Consider the following 19854-nt stretch of genomic DNA (forward strand, 5'->3'; position numbering starts at 1 on the left):
CCATTATCATGTGCAGATTCAATTAGTCTCAAGCCGCAGACCTTTGGCTGACATCTGGCCTCCTGTTCCAACAGGGTATTTAGCTGGTGTAGCAGTTTCTGAGAGTCAGTTGTTGTCAGTACTTCTATCATCTCGGCAGAGACTGCGGCTCCTCGGCGTGGCCACCCTCCCCAGGCCTGCTCTCACCTCGCCCCACGATACCGGATTCGACAGGCCTAGGGGGCGAGGATTCTCGGGGGCAGGAGGGGAGAGGCCCGGGGAGGGAGAACTGTCCGGGGTGGAGGTCTCCGCAGCGCCTCCGAGGACACACCACCCTCCTGCCGCTGGGACCGAAGCTCCCTTAGATATTTTTTATGTGGCCTTTTAGGAGTGTCTTGATATAGTGTTGTTTTAAGAAAATATTTGGGCTTGTATTGTTGTGTTATTTTGTAAATGGATGTGTGTTTGTTAATACGTTTTTGTTCTTTTATTTTTAAAATAAAAAAAAGAGGACCTAAAAGAAAATATTTGGATCTGGGTACTTTATAAAGGAAAGTCCTTTTGTTGCGGTTTTGTGTTTATCTTTTGTTGATTTTCAGTGCTGGGCGCTGAGTTAAGGCATGTTAGGCAAGTACTCTACCACCTCAACTAAATGCCTAGCTCAAGGGTAAGAGTTTTATTTTGGCTTACAATTCTGGAGGCTAGATTGGTGACTGCATCTATTGAGGCTCTCTGTTGTATCACAATGTGGAAGCTAATTTCTCACAGTGGGAGCATGGGCAAGAGTTCACATGGCAAGAGAAGAAACATATGGTGAGAGAGAAAGGGGGCTGCTTTTTTTTTTTTTTTTTTTTACAACTTGTTCTCCAGGGAACTGGGCTGGTCCTGCCATTCTTGCACACCATATTAATCATGGAAGAGGAGTCCTGTGATTTATTTTCCTTTAGCTCCTTTTCCCAATCTTGCCTCCATACCACTGCATTGAGAACCAATCTACCACATGAACTTTTGGAGGACACACTCCTGCCATATCCAAAGCCCAGCAAAGAGTGTTATAGTTTTGTACCTCTTTTTTTTTTTAATATCTTTGATGTATTTATATCTAGAATAAATCTGTCTAGATTTATTTTTACTTTGCATGTGGATGTCTAGTTGTCCCATTTTCTCTGTGAAATTGCACATTTGGTGAAGATCATTTCACTTATTTATGTAGGCCTCTTTCTAGGGTCTGTATTCTTCCCCATTGATCTTTTTCTTTCTCCACAATTCTATCTTGTATTCCATACTGTAGCTTCACAGTAAGTCCTGAAGTTGGTAGTGTCAGTTCTCTGAGGAATTTTCAGATCTTTGCCATGAGAACCTGGTTGGGTTCCTAGAGGTAAAAGATACAAAAGTGTTATTATCCTGCAAGTCTCATCCCTGGGGAGTTTTAAATTCTCAGGTAAACCCTCCTCAGCTGCCAGTAATTTACCAGTTGCCACTGAAGTGTTCCTATCAGTTGTTTGATCCTAGTAGCTTCTGTTCCTGGTCTGTTGTAACCCTCTCTTTTAGTCTGTCTTTGTTTTTGGAGTGACTGTTTTCTCACTGCTCAATTCTTTGGTTAATTAATAAAAAATGGTTTTTGTATTGTGAGGAGAAGTAGTAGCTTTCTATCTCATTACATGTTGGTGTATAAACCTGAAATTTCCTTTAAAAATTATACATAGTGGGGTCACCAATTGTAAATGTGTAATTCAGTGATATTACTTGATTGGTAGAATTGTGTAACCACCCACTGCTTTCCCTTTTAGAATATTATTGTCACCTTCCCACATTCCTGTAAATCTCTTTGCAAGCATTACCTTCAACCCTGCTCATCATGAGTGGGTTTGAGTAAAGCAAACATTTGCAAAACGCTCATCAAGTTTAAATTTTTATTAGATTAGGACTTTATATAATGGATCATTCTGTTTATTTTTCAGAGGAGAAGGAGAGACTTTATTCTAAGGATATTGTTTGGGAGACGTTAATACTAGTGGCTATTTCTTGCTGTCCTTGATTTGACTTCTCTTTGCTTGTAACTGGTACTTATAAACCTGTGTGGTGAGATCAGAGAAAGAAAGTAGTAGAAAACTCTGTGATTGGAGAGATAGATAATGAATTTGCAAGTAGTGTTTGATAGATTAAGAATTTACCATTTTTATTTTTTCACAAATTTAATTGGATTAAAGAGACATTAAGTGAGTGCAACACTTTTCATCTCTTTTAGGGCCTGGGAAATTCTCTTAGTCTTTCTGTGTCTCAGGTTACCTCCTTGCTAAGGTAAGGGTCAGACCATATATCCCTGAGGGTCTTCCCTGCTTACATTTGCTGAATCCCTCAGGGGAGTGAGGTGTGTTTTTATGTTTTGTGGGGACTCCACCTAAAAACTGATTTGGTCTGTACTCTATGTGTCCCTTACAGGAGCCTGAGCGGAGTCTAGTTCCTGAGAAACCAGAACCTAAGGAGCAGATGGAAGAATGAATGTCAGCAGATTTGGAAGATGAAGGTAACCCAGAATCAACAAGGTCATGTTGGGCAGGTGGAAACTAAAGCAGTTAGAGTAAGAATGTTGGATTCAGAAACTTCCTGGGAAGCTTGGAATGCCTCACCCCTGCAGAAACAGCCTGATCTGAGCAGCACTGACTGGGAGAGAAATGCATTCCACAGTGGAGTGTCCACCTGCTCAACGAGCTCCACCGGGTGGACTTAAACAGGTTCATATTGCCTGCAAGCTCCAGCTCCAGGCAAGGGATAATATGACCATGAGGCTCTGCCCTAGATACCCGGACTTAGAATTGGAAGCTGCCCTCATAGTAAATGTCCATGAAGTGAATATGAGCTCAGAGGGAATAAATGAGACTTAGAGGATTTGAAAACAACTATTTGTATGTTCAGACAGTTCTGTTCTAAATTAGGGAGTTCAAAGGTAGTGGGACTTGTGCTTCATAACTAGCCATTTGTGCCCTCCTTCTCTACTTTCAGTTGAAAGTTTGCATGCAGCTAGCATTTTTCACATTTGCTAATAGCTGAATTTTCTTATGCTTTATTAAAAAAACCTGGGAGTTTACACATCAGTAAGATTTCAGTAGAGAGACAAAAGCCATGAAAGGAACATCAAACAGTTTCAACAAAATGTGGTCATTACCCTGAACCGAGGACCTGTGGCTGCACAGAATGTGGGTGGACGGGTCATGGACGGTGTTCCTCATGACGCGGTGACCCAGCACAGGAATCCCTGAGCACAGTCAGTTTTTCTTCAGTGCTCTCAGGTGGAAGGAATGTCGTGAGGTTTGGATGGTTTGTGGAGGCCATTTATTTCTTTCTGGGAGAATGAGCAATCTCTGACAGGACATTTGGGTAGAAATACAATTATGATAATCAGAGATTAAGTACTTCATTGTGTTCACTGAATGAACTCTTCTGAGAGCCTCCTCTGTGTTCGGTCATTAGCTGGAAACTCGGCATACAGAGACAAATAAAACATTACTCCAGCACAGAGCTCTGAGTCTGGGTAACCAGTGACTCATGAGAGTGATGGTCAGTTCAGTGAAGGAAGTAGCCAGTGCTGTGGGAATACATTGATGCTTGCGTTAATTTTCTTCTTTTATCTTTTTTCTAACAGCTGAATGACCTGTCTCAGGATAATGATTTCTGACCTCTCAGAATAATACCAGCTGTTAGCTGGGCATGATGACACCTGTAATCCTAGCACTCAGGAGGCTGAGGCAGGAGGATTGCTTGGAGTTCAAGGCCAACCTGAAATGCAGAGCGAGACCTTGTCTCAGAAAAAAAAAAGAATACGTGAGCTGGTGAGGTCAAGTTGGAGTGAAAGCAGTACACACTGCCAAAGTCTGAAAATGAAACTGATGACATCAGTAACTCCTTGCTATTTTCTAGACAGCAGGAGAGATGAAGAGGCAAGTTTAAAAGATGTATAAGTTCATCATTGACAAATTTATCATGAAATACTCTGCTCTTTGATAAATGCTTTCTAAACTTAATTACTTTCTCCCTTTATGAAGATGAGTTAAATACTAGCCATATACTTAGACATGCAGTGGTTGTTATTTTATTCTCAAATTTCAGATTGAATTGGATGGAAAGGATTAAAGAATATTTTAAGTTTGTAGTAAAAGTGTGGAGGGAAGGTGTTGCTACAATCCTGAGTTTGTGACACTGAAGTGGTTGATAAACCACTTTTGCTCTCCTAAAAAGACAGTAAGTGAAGAGCCCTGCTCTGCCTTTCTTTTTACTCTACCCAAGAAAATCTCTATACAGATAAAGAGCTTGTATTTTAAGTTAGTGAAGCTCAACTGCTATGACTTTTGGTTAAAGCGTTGTGCCAAGCATGCAAAGGAGGTGCAAGGGAAGGTTATATGGGTCCTCACTGAAAGGAGCTGACTGTGTTTGTTCCACATTCATTGAAGGCTTTCAGTAGGTGAGAATATCAGCAGCAGATGCTGATGGGCCCCACCAACCTCATGAAGGGGAAGATGACAGTGAATGTAGGGAGAGCTTTAGACTTCCTAACTCCTGAAGTTGTAGGAATAAAGGAATCTGGAGACTTTCCAGAGAGTGTCCCAGTTGAGGGGTAACACACATGTGGTTCCATTCTCAGAAAACATTTAGGTAATAAAATCAAGAGATGTTGCATACGCATGAGCTGAAGATCCTGAAGAACATGCAACTACAGTAAATCTCCAAGGTCAGGATCCTGCTCAGAATGTGAAGCAAGAGGAATTCAGTGCCTGACCATGGTTAATTGACATCTGGTGCAAGAACATTGGCTGCCTTTAGCCCCACTTAATGAGTTCTGTAGAAAATATATTACCCAAGTGGCCCAAAAGATGGCCTCATACAGCAAATAACAAAAAGACACCCTCATTCCCAATGACCTCACATAAAGATAAGTCAGTCTGTCAGTGCACCTCGCAACTTAGGACATGTAGCTGTGATTCTAGGGTCAGGAAAGGAAGCAGATCCCAGATTAGGTGACCTTGGAATAAGCAGTGTAGTGTATATAAGGACCTGATCATGGTGGACAAAGGGACTTTGGTAGTGCAAAGCAGATGGCTCTGTTTAATATTCTGTTTTAGAGAAAAGTATGCTCTGCAATCATTGTACACTAAGTTTATCCTATATTTGGTGGGCCGATGGTAAATCTCAGAGTGGTCAGGAATTTCTTCAGAGTCTTAGATACATCTAAAACCAGTATTATTACACAGTGTAATTGGAAGATGGTTTGTCATGAAAGAGGCCAGCTTTCAAAAGCAATTGCTAGAGTTTTCTTTCCTTTATATGCTCTGTGGTCCACGGTCATATTTAGTGTACCTCGAACTCTAGCAAGTGCTGAAACTAATCTGAAAAGTTCTGGTTACATGAGGATCTTAGCTCAAGACAGAGGCTCACATAACCTAGGTGGTGATGGCAGCTGGGAGAGTGAGGAGGTGCTCAGGGCATCACTCCCCACCTCTCAGCTCAGCCTCAGCATCCCTGCCTCTGCACCGCATTGCACATGTGCTCTGCGGGTCATCCTTAACCTGGGCTAATGCCGTCGATCTTCCCATGTTCTGTCAGTGGAACTCAGCCACAGATCAACAACCTGAGGTTACCTCGCACAGATCCATCAAGCTGTATTGTGTAAAAAAGCTTCTTCTGAGCCCTGTTTTGTTGAATACATGGGCAAACTGAATGAAGATGTAAAAATACACCATATTTACAAGTTTTTTAAGAAGTCATTGCACATACTCAAGCTTTTATACAATAAACTATTGTAATCACTTTGACAGCTAGTAAAAACTCTTGTGGGGCCAGAGTGAAATCTGTAATACATATGATCTGCAGTGATTAGTGATGTAGAAAGCAAAAATTTTAAAAAACCCTTAACCTCCCCCAGCCATTCTGGATGTTAAGAGGTAACTATGTCAAATTTAACTTGGGTATAACGAAAGGCCTAGTTGTCCCAGGGATAAAAAACAAGCCAATAGAAAAATGGAGAGTAGCAAGAATAATATTGAGAAGTAATGTCAAAACTTTAAAATGCAAACATTTTATTCTCTTAGTATTGTATATTCCTCTTTCTTGTATAATTTTAATGAATTTGGAAATAATGGGCAAATAGTCAGAGAAAAGTATCACAATAGTTTTCTATTTTTCATTCACATGGTTTTACAGTTTTCACTTGAAAAAGGCCTTAAGATATGCCTTAAAGAAAGAAAGAAAGAAATGGTGAGGTGTCTTCCAGGCAGCACTAAGGAAAACATAACATGTTTGGAAATGATTTCTGCTTTGATGATTTTATACATACATAAGCATGAACACTGTGAAATATGTGTTGGTCTTTTGGGAAAGAGGTAGTTGCTGTTGGACCAAGAGGACACAGATATTAAGACTATGGAATGAGTGAGAATTTGTCACTAGTTGACTTTTGGGAAGAGAACCAGTAGCTTTATATATCTGCATGGCTGAGGCAGCTGGAAGCGTGGGGCTCCTGACATTCTGTGACACGATTGCATTCTATTACCGTGGTTGCAACTGCCAACATTTACCTGCTTTTCGTGGGTGGCCCTGCCTCTCAGTTCCTGCTGGAGTCTGAGCTACAGGCAGTGCCTTCAGCCCTGGTTCTTGATCCTTGTTTTTAAGGTTAAGGATTCTTGAGTGTTGTGGGTGTTGGTCATCTTTATCTCAACGGTAAATTAGTAAGTATAATTGCTGTCATCCCTAGTCCTCATCCAACCTATTTGATTTCATTTGATTTTAACCTCTTATATGTTTGGGGTTGTCTCCACAGTCTCTGGCTCTACCTCTTGCACCACGTACGTCATCATGGGAATACCCATCGACCCTTCTTGTCATTCAAAGGCTGAATTGAGTATTTCAGAAACTGAACAGGAATTGCGATTACAGCTGGAGGAGAGTAAGGAGAAGTTTCATGAACTCAAAGGACATTTTCTTCTGTCTGAAGCTACTGTCTATTCCATGGCTAATGAGCTAAAAAAACACAGTAAGTTCTATGGTTCATGATCCCCAAAGTGATGAATGATATTTTTCACTCTGAGAAAGGAAGTTGTCTCCAAACTTAATGTTTTTCCTATATCCATAGAAAGATAGATGTTAGTTTCTCGCCTTCCAGTTAATGTCAATGGAAAAATCGATGCTCAAAGCATTCACCAAATTTTCTCTTGCATTTTTTCTTTATTTTCAAGACAGGGTGTCATTATGTTGTTGAGGCTGATCTTGACCTCACTATGTAGCCCAGGCTGACCTCAGTCTCATAGTGATCCTCCTACCTCAGCTGGGACTATAGACATGTACCACTACCAGTTTCTCTTATTTTATAGTGAAGTGTAGGCTAAGCATAGGATTATTATTTTATACTGAAGTGTACAATGAGACTAGGGTTAAAATATGTTACTGATTCCTGATCCAAACATGAAATTAGCTACTTTTTTCAAGGTCAGTTATAGCTGTTGTTATTAGACCCTCTCTATACCCTAGGAGATCCTGCAGATGTATAATATCACTGTTGGCCTAAAGATCTAGGACCGGTGATATTCCATTTAATTCAAGCTTCTGTTGACTTCTTATTGGCAAAACACAGTGCTGATTTTGCTGGGGAAACATGTTGGTGCTCCTATTTTAAATAGGGTTATGGAGAATTCCGATGCTAACTGAAATTATAGCAGCCATAACTGTCACCATGGAGACCAGGGATGCTCTGCTGAAGAAGCCCTGGGTCCTAAGTTATAGGCTTTTCCTTGAAGTCCAAGAGAACCACATTACACCTCCGTGTAGCAGAAGGCATTTTTGAGATAGTAAAGAATCTGTAGTGCCCTATCTATGTATAGCTGAGGCACTGAAACTTGAGGGACACAGGAAGGTCAACCAGTCAAAGTATACCACTAGGGTTTGAGCAATGAGACATGAGGCCAAAGATGAGAAGAAGAATATGTGGGTCCCCTCAGCCACAGTGAGCCCCAAGCTTGTGGTGTGAGAAACTGAAAGAGTAAATAAGGTCCAAAATGCACACGAGATATTGTGAAATGGGAAGAAATTGTTCAAAAGGAAAGAGGAACCAGGATAGGGAAAAGGGGAAAGGAAGGAAGGGACAACATACAAAATCATTATACTACTAGTTTTTCTTAGTTAATTGCAATGAAAGGTTTGTGCTAATATCATTTGGAGGATTTGCTGCCCATATTTTACAGTCTGAGTAACTAAGTAGAAGATAACAATATGCAATGTATTAACTATTGTTAGTCTCCTATTCTGTTTTGAAGTTTTGTCTTATTTTTTTCATAAAATAAAAAAATATATAAAATTATATAAAAGACATTAGAATTATATAATTATGTAAAATTATATAAAAAGACCAATTATATAAAAAGACCATACCTTTTTTATTCCTCTTGCATTGAGCCTGGCAGCAAGAGCCCATTGGGCAGAGCAGTGAGAAGGACTGTGTTGACTGAAGGAGTCAGGGGACAAGGCCTTATGTACAACAGCAGGAGCACAAGCAATCCTGCCACCTCCGACCCTGAATTTGTCTCATTTATCAAATAACCTTTAGAATGTTTAGCTGAACTGCAAATTTGAACTAAATTGAAATTTGAACTCAATTTTTTTATTTTATGGAAAAAAATAAGACAAAACTTCAAAACAGGAGACTAACAATAGTTAATACATTGCATATTGTTATCTTCTAATTAGTTACTCAGATTATAAAATACGGGCATTAAATCCTCCAAATGACATTAGAATGAACCTTTCTTTGCAATTAACTAAGAGAAACTAGTAATATAATGATTTGTTTGTTCCCTTCCTTCCTTTCCTGTTTCCCCTACCCTGGTTCCTCTTTCCTTTTGAACAATTTCTTCCCATTTCACAATATCTATTGTACATTTTGGACCTTATTTACTTTTTCAGTTTCTCACACCAGGGGGACAATACAATGTTTATACCTGAGTTTGAGTTATTTTACTTGTGAGGATGGTCTCAAGTTGCATTCATTTACCTATAAAAGTCTCCTTCTTTATGGCTAAATAGTACTCAATTGTATAAAAAGACCACATCTTTTTTATCCCTTCCTCTGTTGATGGGCATTTGTGTTGTGTCCAAGGTTTAGCTATTACAAATTTTATTGCTGTAAACATAAGTGCACATATAGCACTGTGGTATGATGTTTTTAATTCTTCTGGGTAGATACCCAGAAGGGGAACTGCTGGGTTGAAGGAGACCTCTAATTCTAATTTTTGAGTACTCTCCACACTGATTTCCACAGTGGTTACACCAATTTACATTCCCACCAACAGCAGAGAAGGGTTCCTTTTCCCCCACAGCTCCTCCAGCATTTGTTATTGGTTAATTTCTTGATAGCAGCCATTCTTTTTGGAATGAGAAAGAATCTCAGTGTTTTAATTTGCATCTCTCAAATGACCAATGATGTTGATCATTTTTTCTTATATTTATTTGCTGTTTTTAGTTCTTCATCTGAGAAGTGCATATTCATCTCAGATGCCTATATTTGGATTACGTCTTTGAATTTGAGGGGCCTGATTTTTTTCAGTTTTTTATATGTTCTAAATAGAAATCCTTGGGGGCTGGGGATTTAGCTCAGTGGCACAGCTCCTGCCTGGCAAGCGTGAGGTCATTAGTTTGATTCCCGGTACTGGAAAAAAACAAAAAATAAACCAAAAAGAAATAAATAGAAGTCCTTTGTCTGAGGGACAACTGGCTAAATATTTTTCCCATTCTGTGGGTTTTCTTTCTGTTCTGTTGGTGATTTCTTTTGATATGAAAATGCTTCTTAGTAAGATGAGATCCCAATTGAAAATGGTAAAAATTGACACATGTTAAACAAGCCAAGAGGTCAGTTTTTGGAAATGGCCACTTGTACATCATTAACATCTTCCCTTACAATCAGAATATTATTGCAGCCAACGATTTTGAAGATGACAAAGTAAGAAAGAAAGACATCCCACAAGTCTTTTTAGTGGTGATGGTGGGTAGAGTATGGACACTGGATCAGTCTCCATGGCTCTAATCCAGGTTTCTTGGGCTGGGGATTTAGCTCAGTGGCAAAAGCGCCTGCCTGGCAAGCGCAAGGTCGTGAGTTTGGTTCCCAGTACTGGAGAAAAACCAAAAAAAAAAAAAAAAAGAAAATCCAGGTTTCTTGTCTTCTCCTCCCCTCAGATTTCTCAGCTATTCATATCTTCTGTACTTATACCTACTTCTACTCACAAGCACATAAGTCTCTTCTAATAAAATATTTCCAACAATGTCTGCCCTAGAGTAAACACTAAGAGTTGATATTTCTATTTCTCTTAACTCGATGCAAAATTTGTTAGCGTTGGGCATGTTCTCTAGGTCCTTATGCTCTCATGCCTTACGCTTCACACAAATGTTTCCAGATCATACTTGTGCTGCTTACTGCAATCCCAAACCGAGACTGTTTTCAGCCCCAATCCAAGCATAAAGGATAGCGCTGTTTCCAGCCCAGCTTAGTGTTCAACTTTAGAGGCTGCAGGCTTGTAATTGTAGTTTTCCTGGATTCACATTTAGACGTCATGGAATGTAAATTTTGTCTCTGCCTACACCAGTTGAATCATGTCCACTTATATGGCTTTAAAGGTTTATGTTCCTTAGCTCTAAAATGGAAACCAGGACCTCTCATCTCTTTAAGAGATTGGAGAATAAAAATGTGGACGTGGTTACACAAACCTGTGTGTTGCGATGTCATTTATCCTTACGGTGGGTGCAGACTCCTCTCCTGCAGACAGTGCCACAGTTACTCGGCAACTGTCCACTGAGGCGGGTGCCTGTGTCTCTCTCAGATTGTCGAAAGTTCAAAGACATTATTGAGTCTGTTCTGGGCGAGAAGCTGCAGTACAAGGAAGAAAGTCTGGCTGAGAAGCTGAGCCTGGCCAAAAATCAGAGGTAAGGGGCTCTGTTCCTTTCAAACAGAGTGGGAGGTGTGTGAATGCCTGAGGTGTGCCAGCTCAGGGATGGAACCAAGAGCTAGCCTGGTCCATGGGAGGGGCAGAAAGCCACATGGAGTTACACAGCTGACCATGCCCTGTGAAACATTCAGGGAACAAGATACTTGGCAGAGGATGCAATAAAATTTTGATAAAGATTCTCACTTGTACTTCTTACATTGTATTGAACTGACTTCAATTAATATAAAATTAATTGAAAGTAAAAAGTTATGGGGCATTTGTTGTGTTCCCCACCTTTGATACTGTGCAGTTGCTACCCCATTTACAATGTTTCAAATTCTTCTACCGACGAGTGACAGCTTCTCACCTTTCATTCCGAAAGGTGGTATCTTCCTGAGCTTGACAAGCTTTGTTTCTTTCATTTTCTCCTAAGAATCCCAGCTCCAACTGGATACATTTTTGTTGCTTCACTGCACGAATGCATTGTGTCTCTACAGACATAGAGATGTCTATAGCCAATGAGGGTCTGAAGGGGCATCTGTGGGAGATGGAGAGAGACACCTGGTTTTGGTTAGAGAAGAGCAGATGAGGAGAATGTTCAGAAATCCTATAGGAACACTTTCTGACACAGAGGACACCTGTCTTTATTTTCATTTGCAATAGGCAGGTCACCAAACCTGACTTCTGTTTCTGGATTCTTAAGGATAGTCTCACAAAATATGTGTCAGTGCCCCCATGGTGTGTTCTGGCTTTTATTTTTCATCTATTTTACCTAGGGAATGCACTTTGCAAACTCAAGATCAAGATGGGAAGCTGTCCTTACTTCAGCAGAAATTACAGCAGGGGAGACATGCCTCATTTCTCCTATGTCAACATCTCAAGGACATCCTCACCCGGAATGACCCTAATACCAACCAGGGTCACTGCTTCCGTGAGCTACTGGCTGAAGGCGTCAGGCTGGCAGAGAACCTTGTGCAATTGCTCAGTTCAGGTGAGGTGCCCACATGCATTGATGACCCTGAGGAACTCCAAGGTCCCCAATTTACAAGACAGTGTCTTCATGGAGTGACTTTTTTTTTTTAACCGGGCCTTCTGGTGAGCATGTCATATTTTGTGCCCAGGGACATTCAAGGCTGCCTCGTGCTCACACTGGAGATAAATGCACAGGGTGAAGTTCTGAGCGTCCAAACTGTATCCTTTCTTCTTAACAAATGTGATTTTTGGCTAAATTTCCAGCATCTATCCCTAGTGAAAGCAGAAAAGGGGGGTGTGGAGGTGGCAACTTGTTAGAGAAAAAAAAAAATCCTTCTGAACTAAAAGGAAAGTTCCTCAGCCTGCAGCCTGATTGCTCTGTTTGTCTTTGATTGGTCATTGCTATCTCTCTTGAGGTCCACTTTATTTGGCAATGGAATATTTGTGAATGCACTTAAAAAAGATGATCACCTTCATACTTGGATTTGTTTAGGTATTTGGTGTAGTATCACCTGATGAGGAGAGTGTTGCTTTATAACTGAGCACTTTCCCATAGAATTTCTCCTCCTGATAGAGCCCAGGCTGATTTGTTACCTCTATCATGACTGCTGAGCCAGCAGTCCTAAATTACTATTAACAAAAAAGCCATACTTTGTATTAGGTTGCCCTCTCTGTGTTTAAATTCCATAAAAGTCTGGAAGATAGATAATCGGAGATCCTCCTTGGCAGTGCCCTAAAAGTCTGCTGTACTTCTTCATCTAGCTGTCTTTCATCCAGTCCTCAAAGAACCATGTCTTTGTTTATCATCAGTGATGTGTTTTGCCAATATTTTCTCACACCGTGTGGTTTATCTTTTAATCATTTTAACAGTGTTTTTACAGAGCAGAGATAAATTTTAATGAAGTCCAATTGAATTGTTTTTTCATCATGGATTCTGCTTTGGGCACTGTGTCTAAGGAGTGATGCCCATACTGAAAGTTCATCTGAATCTTCTTTGTTGTCTTTAGTTTCTGAAATGCTTGTCTTTTATGCTCTAGGTCTATGATCCAGTCTAATTTAATTGTTTGTGCAAAGTGTGAGGGATTTGTCTAGATTGTTCTTTGCGACCTGTGGATATGTACTTGTTCTAGCACTTCTTACTGGAAAGACTTACTTTTCCCCATGGTATGGCACCAGGTCTTTTATCAGCTGTTTGTGTGAGTCGTTTCTAGGCTCTGTTCTGACCCAGTGACTTGGTGGCGTGTTCTCTCACCAGGAGATTACTGTAGCTATATGGTAATCTTGAATTTGGGTAATGTCAGTTTTTTAACTTTGCTGTCTTAGTATTTGGCTTCTTCCCCTGGATCTTCTAACTCTCACATAAGCTGGAGAATCTGTGTTTTGCATCTTCCAAAGAATCTGATGGTTCTTAGCTGGAATTACATTGAATTGGTAGATTGAGTCACAAAGAACTGATATATTCACAGCATTAAGACTTCTTCCTTTATGTATATTATATCTCCATTTATATACCAGATAATTGAGTCTGCTAAGTTCATACATAAGGATTTTCTTATTTTGCTGATACAAACTGTATTGTGTTTTAAATTCCAAGTGTTCATTGTTGGTATGTGAGAAGCAATTACTCATTTATTAGCTATGTACCATCAGCTCTATAGATTAATGACTTTTTTCAGGAAGCTTTTTTTGTTACTCCTTGGGATTAAAAAAACATTCGTGTTATCTGCAAATGAAGAAATATTTATTCATTCTTTCTGAATTTGTTCACCCTGTATATCCCTTTCTTATGTTTTGTATCATCTTACAGCTCCAGTGTAATGTTCAGTAGCAGGGGTGAGAGTGGGCATCCTTACCAAGTTCCTGTGTTTGGTGTGAAAGCATGTGCTTTCTCACCTCTGAGCCTGGCACCAGCCTTACCTCTTTGAAGATCTCACTATGGAGCCCACACTGGCCTCAAACTTGAGGAGATCCTCCTACCTCAGCCTCCCAAATGGTGGGATTACAGGCCTGTCCTGGCACACCTAACTTGCAGATAGTCTTTCTCATACTGTGAAGTTCCTTGTATTTCTAGGTTGAAATTTTTCAGTCTGAGTGGATTTTAGATTTTGTTCGGTGCTCTTTGTACATGTGTTCCTATGATTATAAATGTTTTCTCTTGTAGTCTGTTGATGTGAGGGATTAATCAGTGATTAAGTGTTGGACTGCCTTTGCATTAATGGAATAAATTTCAGTTGGTTGCCTTGTATAATTATTAATTGTCCAGATTTTCCAGAACTCATAGAATTTAAACACAAGAGGGCAATCTAATATAAACTATGTTTTTTTTTGTTAATAATTGAGGACTGCTGGCTCAGCAGTTGTGATAAAGGTAACAGATCAGCCTCGGCTCTGTCAGGAGGAGAAATTCTGTGGGAAAGTGCTCAGTTATAAAGCAACACTCCCCTCATCAGGTGATACTATACCAAATACCTGTGCAAATCCAAGTATGAAAATGGTCATCTTGTTTAAGTGCATTCACAAATATTCCATTGCCAAATAAAGTAGACCTCAATTAATAATTAATTATACAAGGCAACCAACTGAAATTAATTGTTCCATTCAGTTTGCTATGGTTTTTTGGTCTGTGACACATATTTAAGCAGAGGTTTTTATTCTTCTAAAACCCTGTCCATTTTTAGAGTTACAGTAATGCTTGCCTCATAGAATAATTTAAGAGTTATTCTTTGTGAATGTATTTCTTTGGAAGTGGTTGTAGGTAATTGGTGAAATTTGTTCCTTTAATGCTTGGAAGAATTCAGTTTACCATTGAGTTTATCTGGGCCAAGTATTTTTGATCTTGGAAATTATAGGAACTGACATAATTTCTTTAATAGGTATAGACCTATTATCAGAATATTTTTGTGAGTACTGTGTTAAATTTGTCTTTAAAGGAATTGATCTGTTCCAAGTTAGGGAAAGGCAGGTTTCCATAATATCCTTTTAATATGTATGGATCCATCATGAATGGTTTCTCTTTTTACATTTTTTTTTCCAGTCCAATTTAGCTGTATCCTCGTGATTTCTTGCCTGCTGGATCTGTCATTGTATGTTTAGTGCGTTTTGCATTTTCCAACTGTAATGCAGTTGTATCCATATTTGCCTGCAATGTTTTGACTTTTGCACAAAGTGTATGCATGTATAGGACTGTCACATCTTTATGGAGATTTGATTCTCTCTCCGTAGTTAATGATCATCTTTATTCTGGGTCATTTTTATTACTCTGAAGTTTACTTTGCCTGACTTTAATGTAGCTCACTAGTAGACTACTAGTCAAAAGACTTTTGATTGGTGTTAAAGGGTATATCCTTGTTCGTCTCCGTAGAAGATGTGAGTTCTTCTAGATAACATAGTTCTAGATAACATTTTTTGTTTGTAATCTACTCTGAACATCTTTGACTTTTAATTATACTATTTAAACCACTGACATTGGAGGTTTTTATTGATATACTTGGATTAATATTTGCCATCTTAACTACTGCTTCATATTCACTGATTTTTTTCTTTGGGTTTTTGTTTGTTTTCTATTTTTTGTGGTACTCTGCCTTTAAATAAGAATATCTTTTAATTTCACACTTCTATTTTTTATAAAATTTTGTTTTGGCAAATTTTTAGTATAGTCATTGCCTGACTGACATTTCTGAATTTGATTGCAGATAATCATCAAGATGAGGAGTGTAAAAAGGAACATGAATTACTGTCCCCCAGGTAACTATATCTTTATATATACATATATTCAGGGACTGAATTAGGATGAGTAAAACATGAAGAAGTTCCCAAATGGTTCCAACAGGAGATTTAAAGTAGCCATAGATTTTACATGCAAAGGTAGAAAAACCTGCCAGTGTGATGACATACTCATCCAGTGAAGAAGCGCCTCTCTTAACAAGGTGTCCATTGTCCTTGAAATACTCATCTGCAGTTGAGGAGAACAAATCACCCTCACAAATACATCAAACTCACAGAATCTACTCTTCTTTGTTGTATGGTTCAGTTGCGGATGTAATGCATGTCTGGTTATGTATGAGTGGTCGTAGCATATCAGCAGGGATTTTATACCAAGGAACCAGACCAGATTTTTTTTTAAAAAAATCTGTCCCGTTACAATATATATATATATAAAGTCTTCAAATGCACAAATGTGCATTTCAAATGTCTGTTGGACTCTAAAATTTCTCAGAGGCATTGACCATCCTGCTGTCTGTAAAAGCAACACTATAGGAAGGGTTGAATCACTGCTGTGGTTTTCTGTGTCCTGCATGTCCTGGTTGTAGCATGCAGCAGCCTTAGACTCTTTTTACATCAGCTCATTTTCCAACCAGTGCACTGTGCATTGCCTCCTGTCTCCTGACCTCAGGCAGGCAGCTCCTGCATAATGATTTTCTTTCTGTTTGAGGGTGGTGTCCCTTAGGTTACAGGACTACTCCTTTACACCTCTGTCAGTACCCCCAGGGAATATCATAGTGGATCCTCGTTGGTTTAACTGTATTCTTTATCTTACCAGGATGAACCCTGAGGGCGCAAACAAGGAAAAAATTGAACAAATACTGCAGGACTCACTGCTTGGAGACTTTACGCCTTCCTCCCATGGCTGCAGCTTGTGTAACACCGAGGAGCCTCCTCGGACCACTGGCAATCTGACAGATGAACGTGAACTCTCCTTTTTCCTAGAAAAAAACTGTGAGTCTTCCACTGTGCAGTGAATTGCCCTCATCAAACCTTATTTCTTTGGGTGCAAAATAAGATTCAGGGTATTAAATACAGGAGCATACAGAGTGGTGAGGCTGATGGGATGGCATCAGATTCAGCCACGATGGTGCCTGTGCGTATCATAGAGCTGCACAAGCTCACTCTTTAAAGTAGGGATAGCTGATCTCCCCTGCATAGGATTTGCAAATAATTAATCCTGAAGTGTGTGCTTTCAACAATACTGACTGTCCAAATGTGTTTTCCTGTTGATTTTGTCATTGGAGATATTATTATCAGGGTTCCTCACATCCATGCCACCATCCCTTTCTCTTCTAAGTTGTCTTGTCTCTTCTAAGGTATCATTTCCTAGTAGAATTTAAATACTTCTTAACTACACCTGACATTAATCCTAAAGGCATATCATGAAAGCCTGGATACTTTCCTTTTCTTTTTTTTTTCTGAGGCAGGGTCTTGCAGTGTAGTTTGTCCAGGCCTTGAACTCACTATGGAGTCCAGACTGGCCTAGAACTCACAGTGATTCTCCTGCCTTACCATCCTGAGTACTGAGATTACAGGAGCGTACCATTCTGCCCAGGGAGCCCTGACATTTTCAGCTGTTGAATGCAGAGTGTTCTCTGAGTATCACCAAAGTTCTTTTTTTAATCCTGAGGCTCTAAAAGTCCATCTGTCAGTTTAGTCTCAGAGAATAATCTCTACAATATGAGTAAGAACCAGTGTGTTTAATGGAACACACAATCAGTCTTGTAGACATTTTTCTATAAAGCAGTGAATTATTTTGACTGATTGTTAGATTTAGTGTAAAACCCATAGTGATATTCACTGAACAGTTTACGGAGAGTTGGCCAGGCACTGAGAAAAGCAAACCGTCTAATATTTTTAGTAGGAAGTAGTAGATTTCCTATGATACTCTCCTCAGAGTGTCCTGTTCTCACACCAAGATCACCTGTATCTCTGTATCTAACTTGGCACAGTGTTTGAAGTGGATCATCAGCTGAGTTTATGTTGTGAGTATTTGTATCTCTATATATTTGCAGATCCTCAGGATGCTGAGAACCAAGACAAAGAGGCAGAGCCAGTGGAGCCCAGGTGAATCTGAACATCACAGTCTGTGAATGTGGTGGTGACTCCTGGAGATCTCAGGTCCTGGGAAAAGCAGACATTGCTCTATATTCCCATTTCATCCTTTCTGCCAACCAGAAATGGGGTCTGTTTGCTTGGTGCTTCTTTTTTGGATTTGCACCTGTTATGGTTTATGTTTGGGTGTCCCCCCAAAGCCTCATGCGGCCATGGGGCAGGCTTTTAAAGTTTGATTGATTAGGGGTGTGAGAGCTGCACCCTCCCTGGGGTGGATAGTTTACATATTTAAGGGAGAGGAAAAGAGTGCCTGAGGCCATTCCACCCGGTGTGCGTCTGTTTGTTGCTTTTGCTGTGTTCGGACGCCATGAGCTGTAGCTCTCTGCCATGTGCCACTCTGCCTTATAATCTGCCAAGTACAGACTAAAACCTCCACAAACTGTAAGCAAAATAAACCTTTCCTACCTTAATTTTGGGTGTCAGGTATTTTGTCCCAACAACGAAAAAAAAGTAACCAAGACAGCACCTTTGCTTTCTTTTCATGTATAGTAACCTAGAGTCCTTCTGGCCTAAGGTGAAGGAATCTCAGGTTCGCCTGCACTCACGTTGAAGCCTTAAACTTTCCCGAGGGAGGTAATTGGGAGGAGAGGCACCCCCTCCTTCTTCAAATTAGGCTTTAGTTTATTGACTGGGATTCCATAGCAAGAAATGTAACTGGACTGAATAGGTAATTATATTAAATTACAACATCAGGCAAACAGACCTGTGGTTCCCTTGATCTCTTGGAGTCACCAATGCCTCAGAAACCCTTAATAACCAGAGCACTGCAAATAATGTGCACCAAAAGCACTGGGATTGTGGCCACTGGATCCTTTTCACTGTGTGCCTGCCGTAGCTGCATCCTACAGGGTGTGCCGAGTGTCCCTCTCTCCTTCATGTCCTCACACCAGTGCACCGAGCACCTGCTGCTCTCTCGTCCAGCCCGTGTCCTGCTCTAACCCCCATGACAATCATACTGTGTCATACCCAGAGGTGATCGTGTTCCTTCTCTTTGAAGCAATGGCTGCCTCTTTTTTTTTTTTGGTGGCCTCCCATTTAGCCTTCATGTCAGAACCAGGGAAGAAGTTGTGCTATCCAATGTTCTATTGTTTAATCTTTTGTTCTCCATACAGGTTTCTCCAAGAAAAGGAGGATAAAAATAATGTACTGCAGGAGAAAATGAATGAGAACTTGTTGGCTATTTCCCATTGCCAGGACTTGTGTGTTTCCCACCAGCCTGGCAAGAGTCCAGCACCCGAGACTGAGGAGCATGTAGCTCCCTCCAATCTGAATGTGACAAGTGAGTCACCCACTGCAAAGAGAATAAGGGTCCCAGCTGTCTCCTCCATTGTCTCTATGTCCTTTACTCTCAGCCTCCTATGTGGGTAAGGGATTTTTCTCTGCAGGCAGGCTTAACAGGTACACCTGGGCTTCAGTCAAATTCTCTAGCAGGATCTGAAGCACAGAAATCCAGTTTGTCAGGCAGCAGTTACTCTTTCTAATCTGGGGTGCTGTGCTCTGCAGACATCCTTCAAGGACCTGAACCTGTACATTTTCATTGCCTGCATGTGAAATTTGCAGAAGGCAAGGACTCCGAAGCTGTACTTTGACACCCACCACCTCCACCAGTGGCAAAACATCTTGTGCCCTAGGGAGCGCCAAGGGTTTGTTTCTTTGAAAGAGTTTCTGCATTCCCCCTCAGTCTAACCTGTGTTTATTAATACCTAAAAAATATAAAGAAAGGACCTGATAGAGCAAGTTAATGAAGATGTCTGAAGGGTAGTTAGGAAAATTCCCTATGATCTCAAGGAAAATGCATGATGAATAATTCTCTAGGGCCGAGGCCCTCTGCTGCTGATCTACCGTTTGTTTTGCTCTTCCTCTTTTGACATTTTTTTCTTAAATGATGTGTTTTATACTTGTCCACGCTTTTTCAGATATTCTATCCTTTTCTTGATTTTTGTTTTCTTTTATTTTTACAGTGCTGGGGATCAAACCCAGGGACTCCCACTGCTAGGTAGTTGCTGTACCATTGTTCAATATCATGAACCCTGTTTATTTTCCCTTTCCCCTTTCTTTTTCTCTT

The 19854-nt window shown here is 40.2% G+C and overlaps 1 protein-coding gene across 3 annotated transcripts in view; it reads left to right on the forward strand.

Moving 5' to 3' along the window:
- Positions 1 to 19854, forward strand: part of LOC102021545 (neuroblastoma breakpoint family member 4-like) — a 51468-nt gene that overhangs the window by 17522 nt on the left and 14092 nt on the right. For 2 of the 3 annotated variants that reach the window (XM_013522485.1, XM_013522486.1), the window contains 10 exons: positions 2228 to 2280; positions 2422 to 2506; positions 3623 to 3917; positions 6791 to 7003; positions 10833 to 10935; positions 11714 to 11928; positions 15602 to 15653; positions 16450 to 16625; positions 17690 to 17741; positions 18902 to 19068. In XM_013522485.1, the coding sequence (XP_013377939.1) occupies positions 6826 to 7003; positions 10833 to 10935; positions 11714 to 11928; positions 15602 to 15653; positions 16450 to 16625; positions 17690 to 17741; positions 18902 to 19068 (943 nt within the window). In that variant the 5' untranslated portion in view covers positions 2228 to 2280; positions 2422 to 2506; positions 3623 to 3917; positions 6791 to 6825. Of the gene's footprint in view, positions 1 to 2227; positions 2281 to 2421; positions 2507 to 3622; positions 3918 to 6543; positions 6699 to 6790; positions 7004 to 10832; positions 10936 to 11713; positions 11929 to 15601; positions 15654 to 16449; positions 16626 to 17689; positions 17742 to 18901; positions 19069 to 19854 lie in introns of those variants that run through there. The other variant, XM_005400141.2, reaches the window with a different exon arrangement.

Source organism: Chinchilla lanigera, unplaced genomic scaffold, assembly GCF_000276665.1.
Source record: "Chinchilla lanigera isolate Chin_1 unplaced genomic scaffold, ChiLan1.0 scaffold00067, whole genome shotgun sequence".
Lineage (NCBI taxonomy): Eukaryota > Metazoa > Chordata > Mammalia > Rodentia > Chinchillidae > Chinchilla > Chinchilla lanigera.